Source organism: Rhineura floridana, chromosome 2, assembly GCF_030035675.1.
Source record: "Rhineura floridana isolate rRhiFlo1 chromosome 2, rRhiFlo1.hap2, whole genome shotgun sequence".
NCBI lineage: Eukaryota > Metazoa > Chordata > Lepidosauria > Squamata > Rhineuridae > Rhineura > Rhineura floridana.
Window position 1 is genome coordinate 45,263,077 of NC_084481.1, and position 13,808 is coordinate 45,276,884.

Sequence of the window (13,808 nt, forward strand, 5' to 3'; positions counted from 1 at the left end):
TGGTCAGTTGCCTGCTTTGGATGGGGTTGTACTCCCTTTGAAGAGCAGGTTTATAGTCTGGGGGTGCTTCTGGATCCATCTTTGTCATTAGAGGCCCAGGTGACCTCAGTGGCTAGGAGTGCCTTTTACCAGCTTTGCTGGTAAGACAACTGCAGCCATTTCTGGACCGGGATAACCTGACCACTGTTGTTCATGCACTGGTAACCTCCAGGCTGGATTACTGTAATGCGCTGTATGTGGGGCTGCCCTTAAGGTTGGTCTGGAAGCTGCAGCTTGTGCAAAATGTGGCAGCGCAACTGCTGACTGGGGCAGGGTACTATCACCAACATGTCACCTTCTGCTGAACGAATGGTACTGGCTGCCCATCACATTCTGGGCTAAGTTCAAGGTTCTGGTTTTGGTGTACAAAGCCCTATACAGCTCAGGACCAGGATACCTGAGAGACCGTCTTACCCTTAATATACCCAGTCAATCACTGAGCTCTGTAGGTGAGGGCCTCCTGCAGATACCATCTCATCAGGTGGTTTGTTGCACACAAAATAGGAAATGGACCTTTAGTGTTGTGGCACCTACCCTTTGGAATCCCTCCCCTTAAATATTAGACAGGCACCATCTTTGTTATCTTTTAGGCGTCTATTGAAGACCTTCCTCTTTCAACAAGCCTTTTAAGTAGAGACCTTATCCCAGTCTGTGTCATGTTGGAATTGCTTTTAAATATGTTTTTAAGGATGTTTTGTTTTAATATATTTGAATGTTTGTTTTTATGATGTTTTATAGTGTTTGTGTTTGCCGCCCTGGGCTACTGGGAGGAAGAGTAGGATATTATTATTAATAATAATAATAATATACAAGAGGCTAATATAAAGATAGCCAGTCCAGTCATATGAAAAAATTGTGAACTTTCAATCACTCCACATGTAGAAATGGCAGGTCTGTGAAACAGTGGCCTAGTTTGGACATGTGTGAGTAGTGCAAGTCTTGAGAGCATGCATTATCCTCTCTTTCTCTGACATGGCTGCAAAGAGGAGGTCAAAAGCACCCACTAGGGTTTCATGATATGTCCAAATTGGAGAAACTTTGGTTAATTTAAGCTACCATTTCTTCATACTAAGATCCTAAACCATGATTTGATTCTTTCTTGTTTAAGCTAACCAGACTTCCCACGCACCCGAGTTCAGATGTAACAAGAAACTCCGGTTTCTCAAACCTTCCAAACTCTTCCTTGTGGACATGCAAGAGTTGTAGAAGTGTGCATGCCCAAGACTTGCTGTTGCTGGTGTATGTAGGGCTAACTGTGGTTTAGTGTTATTTCCTAAAATAGTGTGTGCACTTTTTAAAATTTCCCATCGGACAGGAAATTAAGTTAGCTATAGGGCAATTTTGGTCTCACGCACAAATATGCAAATTAGTCCCTAAAATTAATCTGCATTCTGCAAAATTATTAAATGAACATTAAAAGAACATTTACAAGCATCACTTACTTTGGAAAATGCATTTAAGGTTTTTCAAATAATAAAGCTACAACTCTACACCCTTGTAATATATGTGCTTAGTCCCATTATGATTAAGCATGCATAAAAAAATGCAAAATTGCTTTTAGAGTTGATGATAAATTCTGCCCAATGATGAATTCTGGCTAGATGTGGAAGGAGAAGTTCTGCCTAGTCAGAACCTGCTTCGGGATTCTGGGGAAAGGAGAGGAAGTCCCATTGCACAGACAGGACAACTTCATTAGATACAACATTTAATTATTTGTATTTATAACCCGCCTTTCACCAAATCGGTTTACCAGGTCAGTTTACAAAAATGTCACAATTAAAACAAGCACAATTTACATCAAAATCATAAAACAAAACCACAAAACAACCAATAACAAAGTAACAAAACAGCAGCACGGAACAAGCATGCACAACAATGCAAGAGGCAGAGTGAGGTGGTTGCCTCATGCTGTAGATCAGGTGAGGGGAACCTTTGGCCCTCCAGATGTTGCTGAACTGAAACTCCCATCATCCCATTGGCCATGCCTGTTGGGGCTGATGGGAGTTGTACAGCAACATCTGGAAGCCAAAATGTTCCCCTCACATGCTATAGAAGCTGAGGAGCAGGAAACGATAGTGAGCTACTGAAGGAGAGATCTGTGCGTGCCCTGAGTTAGTCTGCTGCACTCAAGCTTTCTTGATCCCAGTGTTGAAGATTCAGCTGCCAGTCCATTCAACTTCTGTGTATTGAATGGGGAAAGGCATTGTCTTGCTCCTTTTTCTTATCCAGAAAAATGTCTTAGGTCAGTCCTTGCCCTTGAGAACTATAGTTCCCTTGATGCTGCATGACCCTGGATTCACCCTGCAAGCACTGGAACATCCAGGGCTTTCATGCAAATTGCAGATGATGAAGGGAGTTGAATATTCCCCACTGCCTTTGTCCCCAAGGTAAGTTTTGCAGGTGACAGGATTGGCACAGCCTGTGTCGTATGGCTTACTGCCTTCAGAGAACTTCTAGTGGATGCTGATAACTTCATTTGGGCATATCTACAAGCCTCTGGCTCAAGAGCAGAGTCATGTCACACAGAGACATTATTATATGGGGAGTTTGGCCCCCAAGTTGACGTGAAGGGGATAAATCAATCCACAAAATTTCTCCAGCAGGTATTTCTCAATCTCTTAATGCATTCTCTGTTATGTATCTTAGTAAATTATTTCAGACAAAGTGTCACTGCGTGATCTTGGGCCAGTCACTGTCTCTTAGCCTAACCAACCTCAAAGGGTTGTTGTGAGAATAAAATTGGGAGGGCAGAACTATGTTAGTACACCACCTTGAGCTCATTGGAGGGAAGGTGGGATATAAATGTAACAAATCAATCAACCAAACCAAATAAATCAAAGAAATAAATAAATTTTCTCAGACGGAGAGGCTGTGCAATTTAACTAAAGAAAGTCTGCTAATCAACTCTTTAAAAATGTGATGTTTGCAACCTGATGAAGGTATTGGTGGTAGTCCAACAAGAGGGTCACTCTCCAGGTACACAAATTAGAAAATCATCAGCCTGACATTGAGATTTACTGCAGAAAGAGATGGTAACAAATCCAGTACATTTCAAGCTATATCTAGGTCTTCATCTGGTGAAAAATCTGAATCCAAACTAATAAGCAAGATCCAACTGGCTCAGTGACATTTCATGCACTTCAGAGCTCTTGGGGGGGGGGGAACCACCACAGCCCTCTCTTGCTTCAATTACATGCACTTCAAAGCTCTGAAACATCTCAGTCATTTCACTTATATGATGTGTAGTTCAGAGTTCTGAGGTCCATGTAATGTAACTGGAACAGCTGAGACCTGCTTGCATTCAATTTCCCCCCTACAACTTTCTACAATAAACCTGCTTTGCACACAGGGAATGACGGTCAATTTTCTGCTTTGTATCACAAATACTACAAGTCCTTTGGGATAACTACAGACCTTTTTAAAAAAAAAAACCTGGCAATTCCTACAACCCAGTCACAACCATCAGAGTTTGGAAGATTACTTTTAAAAAATAATAAATTGCAATTACTGTTACATGGCCCCAAAAAGTAATAAATCACCATTACAATTACAATTGCTCTGAAAGTAACTGATTATTTTACTGTTAATCAAAAGTAATCACTACAATTACACTTAAGTTACTTTTTTAAAAAATGGAGTGCCTACAAGATGCTGGCCTTGGCTGCTGCACCTCTAAGTAGTCTAAAACAGCATTATAAACACACCCACACAGAGAGTAGTAGAATTTTTTTTTATCCATAAGATTAACAGAATGACATAACAGAATCTCACATCCACCTCCCACCCCAGCAATGGTGATACCCCAACACATGTATACTTTTTTACTCGAAATGTTACACTTGAAATGCTGTTTACAGTACATTTCTGTTATGTCTCATCTTTTCTCAAAGAGCACGTCAGTCAAGGAATGTCTTTTTACAGTCATTATGTTGCCACCAGTACTGAACAGGCTGCAAATAAACACTGCAACACCCCTTTCAACTAAAACACATCACAGAAAAATGCAAACTTTAGTACTTTACTAGATGCCTTTGTAAAAATTTTTGTAAACATAACTTAGAGGTAACTTAATCCTTTGCATACTTACCTGGCCTGGGAGTAAATCCCACCGAATGTATTGGGTAAACACATATGCACAATTGAACTGTCAGAAGCAGAACTTAAGAGACATAACGTAGGTAAACAGAAAATGCACATATCAAACGTAATCCACTAGAATAAACATTATCTCTTCTCCTGCAATTAAAAATGTGAAACTATGGAATTTGCTACCACGAGAAACAGTGATGGGCACCAACTTGGATGGCTTTAAAAGAAGATTAGACAAATTCATGGAGGATAAAGCTTTCAGAGGCACCTAGGCATGATGGCTATGTTCTACTTCCACTGTCAGACAGGATGCTTCTGAATATCAGTTGCTGGGAATACAGGTGGGGAGAGTGCTGCTCATGCACTCAGGTCCTGCTTGTGGGCTTCCCTTTAGGACATCTGATTGGCCGCTGTGAGAACAGGATGCTGGACTAGATGGGCCACTGGTTGGATCCAGCAGACTCTTCTTATGTTCTTGTATGTTTTGCAACAAACAACAAAAGTTACTTGTGGAGCCTTACAGACCAGGGATAGCCAACGTGGTGCCCTCCAGATGTTCTAAGACTACAATTTCCATTATCCCTGATAACTGGTTATGTTGTCCAAGACTGATGGGAGTTGTAGTCCAACAACATCTGGAGGGCACTATGTTGATGACCCAATTACATTAACACCATTCCCTTCCCACCTACCTACCTGTTTCAAACATGTCCAGAAAAGTATGTCTCTTAAGTTCTATGTCTGGCAGTTTGTTCCTTTCAGAGGTAAAAATTAATCTGCAGTCCTTATCCATTTAACTGAATTAAGCCTCACTGAAGACATATATAGGACTGGACTCCACCAGAATACATTTCAGCATTTCAGGGGCTATACTTTATTAATGCTGTACCAACTACAACTACCAGCTGCTGATTATGTACATATATTGTCTCAGCCTAAGATACCTCACAGGGTTGTTGCAAACACAAACGGGGGAGGGAATTACAATGGTCATGGTGTTTACAAATCAAAAGTAAATCTGGGAAGGGGGGCACACACAAGTAATAAGATCTCTGACAGACAGAACGTTAAGAGGTGCAGCTTTCCCCATAATTGTATTTCCATAGTAGAAAAGGGTTACTCCATTGAATTTCTACCTGCCCCACAGCTGTTAAATGCACAAGAGCCTGATCTCCTGCAATGCCAACCCTAAACCATGCAAAGAACTCATTTAAAAAAACCTATAGAATTTGGGCATTTTTTTAAAAAAGAACATCTGTAACTCTATGAAATACAACATTCTCATGCAAAAAGAAGTTATGAGACAGTAGACATAAAACACACACACATAAAGCATTGACAAACAGCAACAAAAATACTCTGAGCATGAGCATTTTCACATTTTAAATTTTTACTCATCATTGTTTTTGCTTATTTACTGCCCTGGGCCAGTCCCTAACTCTCAGCCTAACCTACCTCACAGGGCTGCTGTAAAGCTACAGAAAGCAGAATTAAAATGTCTGCAAAAGGAAACTGAGGCTGCAATCCAATACACGTCTACTCAGAAGTAAGTTCTATTGAGTTCAATGGGACCTACACCCAGGTAAGTATGTACTCCAATAAGTCCCATTAAACCCAATGGAAGTTACTTCTGAATAGACATGTATTGGATTGCAGATTAGTCCTCATATTACAGGCATCAAATTTTACATGCCTTAACCATATTGATGCATCTTTGTACTATAAAGTGTCATATTTTTTCTCTCACCCAATTTGATTTACCAGGGAGTAAGCTCCATTAAAAAGAGACTTACTTCTGAGTAGACTTGTGTATATTGTACTGTAAGTTAACTATACAATCATTTTTAACAAGTGTCCGACAAGTGCCTGTTTGGAATTCTTTTCATTGGCCATGAGAAGGGGAATTTTTTAATTTGCACAAAAGAATTTCCAGAGAATACCTTCCTCAGAAGACGAAGATGCATCCTGGTAGTTAGGAAGAAAGGACAGGCAGGAAACAAAACTGGAAGCAGCAGCTCTTTAGGATCCTGGCTGCTTGCTGCTGCAACTTCTGCCTGCGCCTCACTCACCCCGAAGCCTGGCTGTGAGGAGGCTTTTGGCTGGGCTCCTTGCTCCCTCAGCAGCCCTGCTACTTCTGGGCAGCTAGCTAGCAGTGGTGGTCTCTCTTCTCTCCGCCGGTAAGAGAGGGGAGGTGGAGAGGGAGGCAGAGGCTGCCGATCAGAGCTTTGCATGCCAAACCTCATGCAACCTCCCACTCTCTCTCAGCTAGCAAGCATAGTCTGTTGCACAATCCCACTTTCCTACCACTGTTCATGACATAGAAGTGAACGGACAAATTGTTAGTCGTATGGAATCTCTGCGTGTGCATTTGAGGTTCCTGGGCATGAGAGGAGCTGCTGGATCAGAAATCCATCTTACCACACAAGAGAATAAAAGTCCTGAAAGGCACCAAAAGTCCATCTAAACCAACTCTGCTTCCATATACTTACCAGACATGTCCCATTCCCATACAACTCTGGCTGGGTTTACACATGCAGCAGGATGAGGTAGTAGAATGGACTGTACTACTTCACACTGAAGGCATATAAATACATAGGATGTAATACTTGGCAGAATTTTTTCCCCCTCTCTCTCTCTTTCTGTGTCAGAGAGAAAATATAGAGAGAGTTGTGGCATTTGTGGGGCGAAGGACAACCCTTTATGCGATTAAGCCTGCAGTCATAAATAGCAAGTTCATGCAGTGGTCCGGCATGTCAATCCTCATTGTAAGAATGGATGGGTGGGTAGGGGGAAACTGCACAAATAAGTTGGGTCTCTGGATGTGTACATGAAGTCCTCACATCACCTTTTGCACATGGTAGAGTAGGACACATGCATTTGCCCCTCCACCATCTGCAAAGGACCAATGGGTTTGAGTGGATGATTCAGCCCTAATGCCAAAGAAGGATCCTGGCACATGCAACAATGACTTGCATACTTCTAAGACAATATATGCAAGAGCTTGAGCCATACAAGTATGATTCAGACATTACTCATTGGCTGTGTTCACACATCATGGTTTAGAGAGACATGAGTGAGCCCAGTCTCTGCTGGCTCACATGTTCCCCCTTCTCTTCTCCTCCTTATGCATGGCTAGAAGGAGGAGGCTGGAAATTTTTACTTCTGATCTTGATTAACCATTAGGTATAAGGCCAGCCAGCCTTCATAAGGCCTCAAGGCTGCAACATCACTCTTGGAGAGTTCTTGCAAATCCTGACTTCAGGGTGCTCTCCATGGTGCTCCTCAGCAACCTTTCACTTTGCCTTGTCTTGCCTTGGACTGATGACTTCTGCTTAGACTGGGTTTCTGGGCTCACCTTCCTTGGTCCTCAAAGAAGTACTGCAGACTCTACCTGAGCTTCCCAGGACCCCAATCTGAGGGCAGACCAGGACATCTGGGAGATGGGATACCACAAAGCCTAGCAGCTCTATGACAACTGCAGATGCTATACAGCCTCTGAAGTGATTTCTGTAAACCGCTCTGAGAGTCTTTTTGACTAAAAGGCAGGATGTAAATACTGTGAATAAACAAATAAATCCTGTGACTGGTTAGACAGTTGCCACAGTTCCTAGACCACTGTGTCCCATTTTTCCCTGAATGGGCAAGGGCCTAGCTGGGAGCTGATACAACTTTCAATGAGCAGGTGAACAGTTAAATGAGACTGCTTTCCTCCCCAATTGTTAAACTGCAACATCTGTGGCATGTTCCACAAGCACATTCACTTTTGTGTAGCTGCTGTACCATTTGAACTTCATTTTTCTCAGTGCTACAACTCTCCTGTTCTCCCTCAGTTCTGGGTCAAAAAGGGTGGCTATTCCATTCTCTCCATACTGCTGCTCCAAAAGCTGCACATATTTTTAATCACTGTAAGCCCTACTTTGGTAAGTGCACTTCCAAGGGTAAGTTCCATACCTATGGTTGAAAAGGTGTCAAAAGCACAGATACACAAACCTTATGTTGTATTGCTAGTCATAAAAACACATGCCTAATAAACTGTGGAGAGGGCATACACCAAGAATTAATTAGTGCTCCTCCTCATAAATTGTTCTCCATGAACAATATGGATGGGGTGGGGGGGAGGAAGTAAACAGTAATTTATTTGAACAAACTGAGTACTTTTTAAAATTCCAGGCCCTTTTCTGAATCCGGCAGAGGAAGCTTATTCAGTCATAGAGGTGACCTTAAGGAGTACCTGTTCTGGTTAAAGGGCTTGAGAAAAGCTGCTGAAGAAGTCTGTTCTCTGAAGTCCGCAGCACTACCACTATGTCAGCAGGAAGAGTGTCTCTGTTCTTCTCAAGGAAGCCATAAGCATCGTACTGTACCTATCCCACATGGGAGATAAAAGCAAAGCAGGCCATTACAAAATCCTGCTATATATTTAAAAGCAATATTTATTTATTCATTTCGTTAAGTGATGTCTTATCTACCCTTTGATACAAGGTCCCAGGGCAGGCTACAACCATACAATCATATAGCTTTAAAATCTAATAAAACCATTTAAACCAGTGGTTCCCAAACACTCCTCCCATGAACCACATGAAAACTGCTGAGGGTCTTGGTGGACCGCTTAATGAGTTTTCCCCTTTGTTGCACCAGTTGTAATGTGCTAGATGCTATATGATTTGAATTGCATTTACACATGCCGCCACAGACTACTTGAATGAAGCTCACGGGCCACAGTTTGGAAATTTAAAACATACAAGAGAATGTACATCAAACAATGGAGGTGGTCCCAAAAATCCCATGAATCTTAAATGTCAAAGGCCAGGGTAAAGACGTGTGTCTTCAATGGTCAATGGTCCTACAGAGTCAGAAGCAGAATCAAAATGATGGAGGGCACCAGAAGTTTCCTGTCCCAGCTCACATCAGCAGCAATTAAATATTTTAAATGCTGTTATCATGGATTTTAAACACATAGTTTCTACATTTTGAAATATGAACATTCTTAAAACGTTAAAGAGAGAAAAAGAAACTGAAAGCAATTTAAGAGAAACTGGATTATATGCTACATTTGGATTTGTGTCAGGTTATATATAGCCTCTACCTTTCCAGCGTAGTGCTGAATGCCAAAACACAGCTCCACTCGTTTGGGTCTCCAGAAGTACTTGCATCGTAAATTATCTTCAAATTTATCTAATCATTTAAAAAAGAGGAAACATCATTACCAGCCCATTCTTTGAACCACAGATGGCCCTTACCAATTATATATGGCTGCTTTCTGCCCACATAATCCAAACTATTGTTGTTTCCTACACAGTAACGGTGGCAGTGCACATTCTTTCCCTTGCATCTCTCACGACTCTTTTGTTCTTTCTATTTGCTTTGAACGTAAATTAGCCCAGTAAACTAACAGGTAAGTCACTTTTCTCCTGCATTTCTGTCAGCCTCCTACCACTTCTCAGCTATTTATGGAAAACTGCAGGATTACCAGCAGAGATTTCTGATGTTCATCTTATTTTGGCTTATTTTTTCTTTTTTACTTTTTCTTTTTTACAAGAGAAAGCGGCAACACATAGAATATATCTCTAAAACTACTTACACCCCTACTACAGACCTTAAGTAAAAGATGCTGAAAATTCAGATGTTTTAGAAATGAAGGCAACTTCTGTCCTCTTCCTACTAACTCAGTAGTGACTAGTAAGTAGGGTTGCCAGGCTCAGGGCCTGAGAATGATTCTGTATCTTTAAGAGAAGAGACAATTCAGCCAAGTGCAGGTGTTCTTGCAACAGTGTAATGGGAAAAACCACAAGGTGAAATTCTCCCTTTCCCCTGCACAACTTTTAAAGATACAGAAGACGCCTCCAAGAGCTGAATTTTCTCTTCTCTTAAAGAATCATTCTCAGGCCCTGAGCCTGGCAACCCTACTAGTAAGTGATGCCTGAAATGAGAAGGTTGTTGCCAAAGTCCTTTGCCAAGCTTTAGCAAGGTTTGCAAAATAAGGTTCTCAACACTTGAAGTAAAACAAAAAAATGCTGATCCATGGTGTGGCTTCTGAGTAGACCCTTCTGGTGCAGAGGCAAAGCCAGAGTAGGTAGGTGTGTGTGCATGTGTATGTGTGAAAGTAAGGGAAGATGGAGCCAGGGGGGAAAGCCCTGGTGTTGATGGTATAGGATGCAGTCCAGTATTTTTGGTGAGAAAGAAAGCAGGGCCTAACACAAAAATGGTCTGCAGATGGTGGAGGATAATAACAAACAGTGTTGACTCTTACTTTCCTGGGCCTGGCAGGACAGGTTGTTTTTTCCCCTGGTCAGTCAGTTACCCTGTTGCAGAACCTGTGAAATATCAAGCAATCTTCCAGCCTTAAGGACAATTTCAGCATTTCTAATGTAATGTCACTTTCTTTCCTAGAAGGAGTTCTGATTTAAGTCTTATTAAGCTTTCTACCGACCAATGTATCATCATAATTACAATAAACAAATACTTAGCATTTATATACTTTTACATAGCAGGGGTAGCCAATGTGGTGCCCTCCAGATGTTGTTGGACTCCACCTCATATCATCCGTGTGCACTGACCATGTTGGCTAGATCTGGAATCGAGCGATATCTGGACGGTATCACATTGGCTGCCCCTGCTACATAGCAATCCCTACAAGAATCCTGTTAGGTAGATCTGTATAATCACCATAGCACTAACGTTATGGTTGTGGGGATTAAAGGAGAGAGGAAGAGTAATTTCCCTAAGGCCTACCTAGGGAATACATGCCAGAGGTGAAATCTGAATTGGAGATTACAGGTTCACAGTTCACTCTCTTAACCATTAGGCTACAGTAAGGACCTCAAGTGAGTTTGTGGAAGAAGGGGGGGATCATTAAAGCCTAGAATAACTGTATGTTTCTAATAGCGAGATTACTCTTTCAGGATTCTATCCAGAATATAATAAATAATTTTGCCATGTTTTGAAATTTTATTACTTTTTCTATACCTGACTGATTACATTTATTTCAAGTTAGATATGCAGTTAGGCTTAGGATGACTAACTAACGTATCCAGAGTAAAGCAAAAGGAACTCAGCTTGGCCATTAGCAGAAATAGCACCACAATCTATTTTCCTCTTATCACCACTGTAACAGGAAGTCTGTTTAAGAAAATCGAAATTGTTGTCCCAATATTAGCAGATGTCTAGGGTGGGTTGTACAAATTCCCACTGTTTGAGCAGCTGGCACAAATTCAGTAACACACTTTCTGTTTAATCAGGAGGGAGCTAGCCAAAGCCAAAAGAGTAAGCAAGCAGCAAAAACAAAAATCCATGTTGCTCTCATGAGTCCATTACTGAATCACACAACCACTTTTGAATCAGAGGAGTCACCTCAAAGTGACCCACTTTTTGCATTGTGAAATGATTACAAAACTACTCACACATCATAGTCTCAGCATATACAATATCCCTGGAAAATGCTAATTTTCTAACTTTCTTCTGGATGGGGAAAACTGTGATTAGGTCTACAAGGAGATGCTTTCACAAGACCATGTCAGTTTTGGTAATGGTTATCTGAATTGTCCCATGCGTCTTCTTTAACTCACCATTTCCAACACAATGGTCCAGTAAGAGATAACCGTTTGCATCCAAACATGCTAATGCGCAAGTGGGATGGATTTCCACTTGGAGTGTCCCTGACAGTTGGCGATTCTCTTTTCCTGCTGCAGCTCCCTGGGCCACGTGTTTCTATTGTTGTGTATGTCTTACAGATTGTTGTGAAAAATTTATGTAAAGGCCTTGAGAGCCACAATCTGAAAAGTAGCATGCCAGTACTACAAATATGCAAATCCCCTGACCATCAGGAGCATGTTTTAAGGGGTGGGGGCAAAAGTGGCTGTGCTCTGCAGAGGGAAGGATGGAAAGTTCCATCTATCTGCAGAGTCCAGGTTCATTCATGGGAAGGAAGTTAGGATCCAAGCAATGATACTATAAGTACCTATGGCACTGCAAGATGAGTGAATATTTACAGCGCTCGTAGTAGAAAATAGATCTCCATCAATGAAGAATAACTAAAAACAGTCAACTGAATGGAGAAAATTCCAATTGACAGAACTCATAAAGAGCACATGGAGACTTAACAGGTTAACAAAACCACCAGAGATTTAACACGCTCATGAGTTAAAGCAATATAAAGAATATCCACAGCACATTTGCTCTTTCCTTCTGAGTATATATAAAACCACTGTTTGGATTTACTGGACATGTCATACCAACTAAAGTAAAGTCAGTTGCCTGGGGAAATCGGCTTTCTTCATCAAGTAGAGAAAGTAGCCCCATTGGTTTCTGGAGGAATGTATCTAGGAGTGGCCTGTTGTCTTCATAGTCAACCATAGGAGCATCAATTCCTTCATTCTGATATTCCATCTAAAACAAGATTTATGAAAGTAAGCAAGATTTAAGTATCTTCTGTCTCCACACTCTCTTCTTACCCAATGTGATTTATTTACAAAGGTGACAGTAGAGTGAAGCAAACCAGTGCAACAGGCTTTTTCTCAGATGTTCAAATGAAGAAAATTACCCTTTCCCAAGTATTTTCATCTGTTTTTCTTCTTGGTTAATGTTCGTATAATTGAGGTTCTCACAACATTCACATTGTTGTGATTTTGCACTGATCAGTTATCTTTGTGTAGTGCCCAGCAATGCCATTCATTTTCACAAACACTTTGGAAAATCTGTTACAAGGATCCCAAACCTGAAACATTAGGTCCAACTTTTATAAGTCACCATATTGCTTTTCTCTTAAGTTTCATATGGTAATTTTTCTGCATCCCCGCCACCCTGCAGTCTCATGTGATAAAAACATATTTTTCAAGATGTGCAAAAAATTGATCTGACCACATACAGAGGAGGGAATGAATTAAGAAGAAAATGCCAGTCACCACTTATAGTTCGCTCATCTTACTAGTCCCAACTAACGTACAGATAGTGCTACAGAGCCAGCTAAGTACAGTAAAGCTTACCTGCTCAAGTGCAAAGATGTGCTGATTGAAATAAAACTGGATCTGCTCATTTGCAATGTTTATGCACAGCTGTTCAAATGAGTTTCTTGTGAAGTTTTCAAATCCAAAAATATCCAGTATACCGACATTCATTCCACTTTCAGCATTGCTGGATAGAAAAACAAACAAAATCCAAAACTGAACCGTCTTGGGAAGGTTTTGTAATGTGTGAATTCAGCCCTAGAATCTGTTTCATATTTTAATTGTGATTTATTGTTAATATATTCACCCACAAACGTGTGTGTATGTATGTGCAGGGACATATAATTGCTTTGAAAACTGCTGAAAAGTGTGATTCTAAATAAAATAAATATTTGTTCACGGGCTGAGCCTCAGCACTGAAAAGTGCATTTTGCACCACCTGAAATAGTCCTCCACAGATACAGGAGTAGGATCCAGGTCTTCCATGTCTGAGGGTGCAAACTCCAGGCAGACCTCAACCTCTGCACCACTTCAGAGAAATTAAGAGCTTTCACACACACACACACACCTTTACACTGAGGGCTACTTAACAATTAAATGATCTGCACCATAAATCTGGGTTTCTCAATGTGGTGCCCATGGGCACCATGGTGATCTCAATGTGGTGCCCATGGGCACCATGGTGATCTCAAACACACCCTTGACACCCACCAAGGCCTCCTGCCCTCCCCAGGTTAGGTA

At 41.2% G+C, this 13,808-nt stretch overlaps 1 protein-coding gene across 1 annotated transcript in view; it reads right to left on the reverse strand.

Annotated features, from left to right (window-relative positions):
- The window catches only part of MYO3B (myosin IIIB), a 357,902-nt gene that overhangs the window by 182,063 nt on the left and 162,031 nt on the right, over positions 1 to 13,808 (reverse strand). Inside the window, exons 18-21 of the mRNA XM_061608529.1 lie at positions 13,107 to 13,254; positions 12,357 to 12,510; positions 9,212 to 9,300; positions 8,360 to 8,489 (exon numbers count right to left, since the gene is read on the reverse strand). Of these exons, the coding sequence (XP_061464513.1) occupies positions 8,360 to 8,489; positions 9,212 to 9,300; positions 12,357 to 12,510; positions 13,107 to 13,254 (521 nt within the window). The remainder of the gene's footprint in view (positions 1 to 8,359; positions 8,490 to 9,211; positions 9,301 to 12,356; positions 12,511 to 13,106; positions 13,255 to 13,808) is intronic.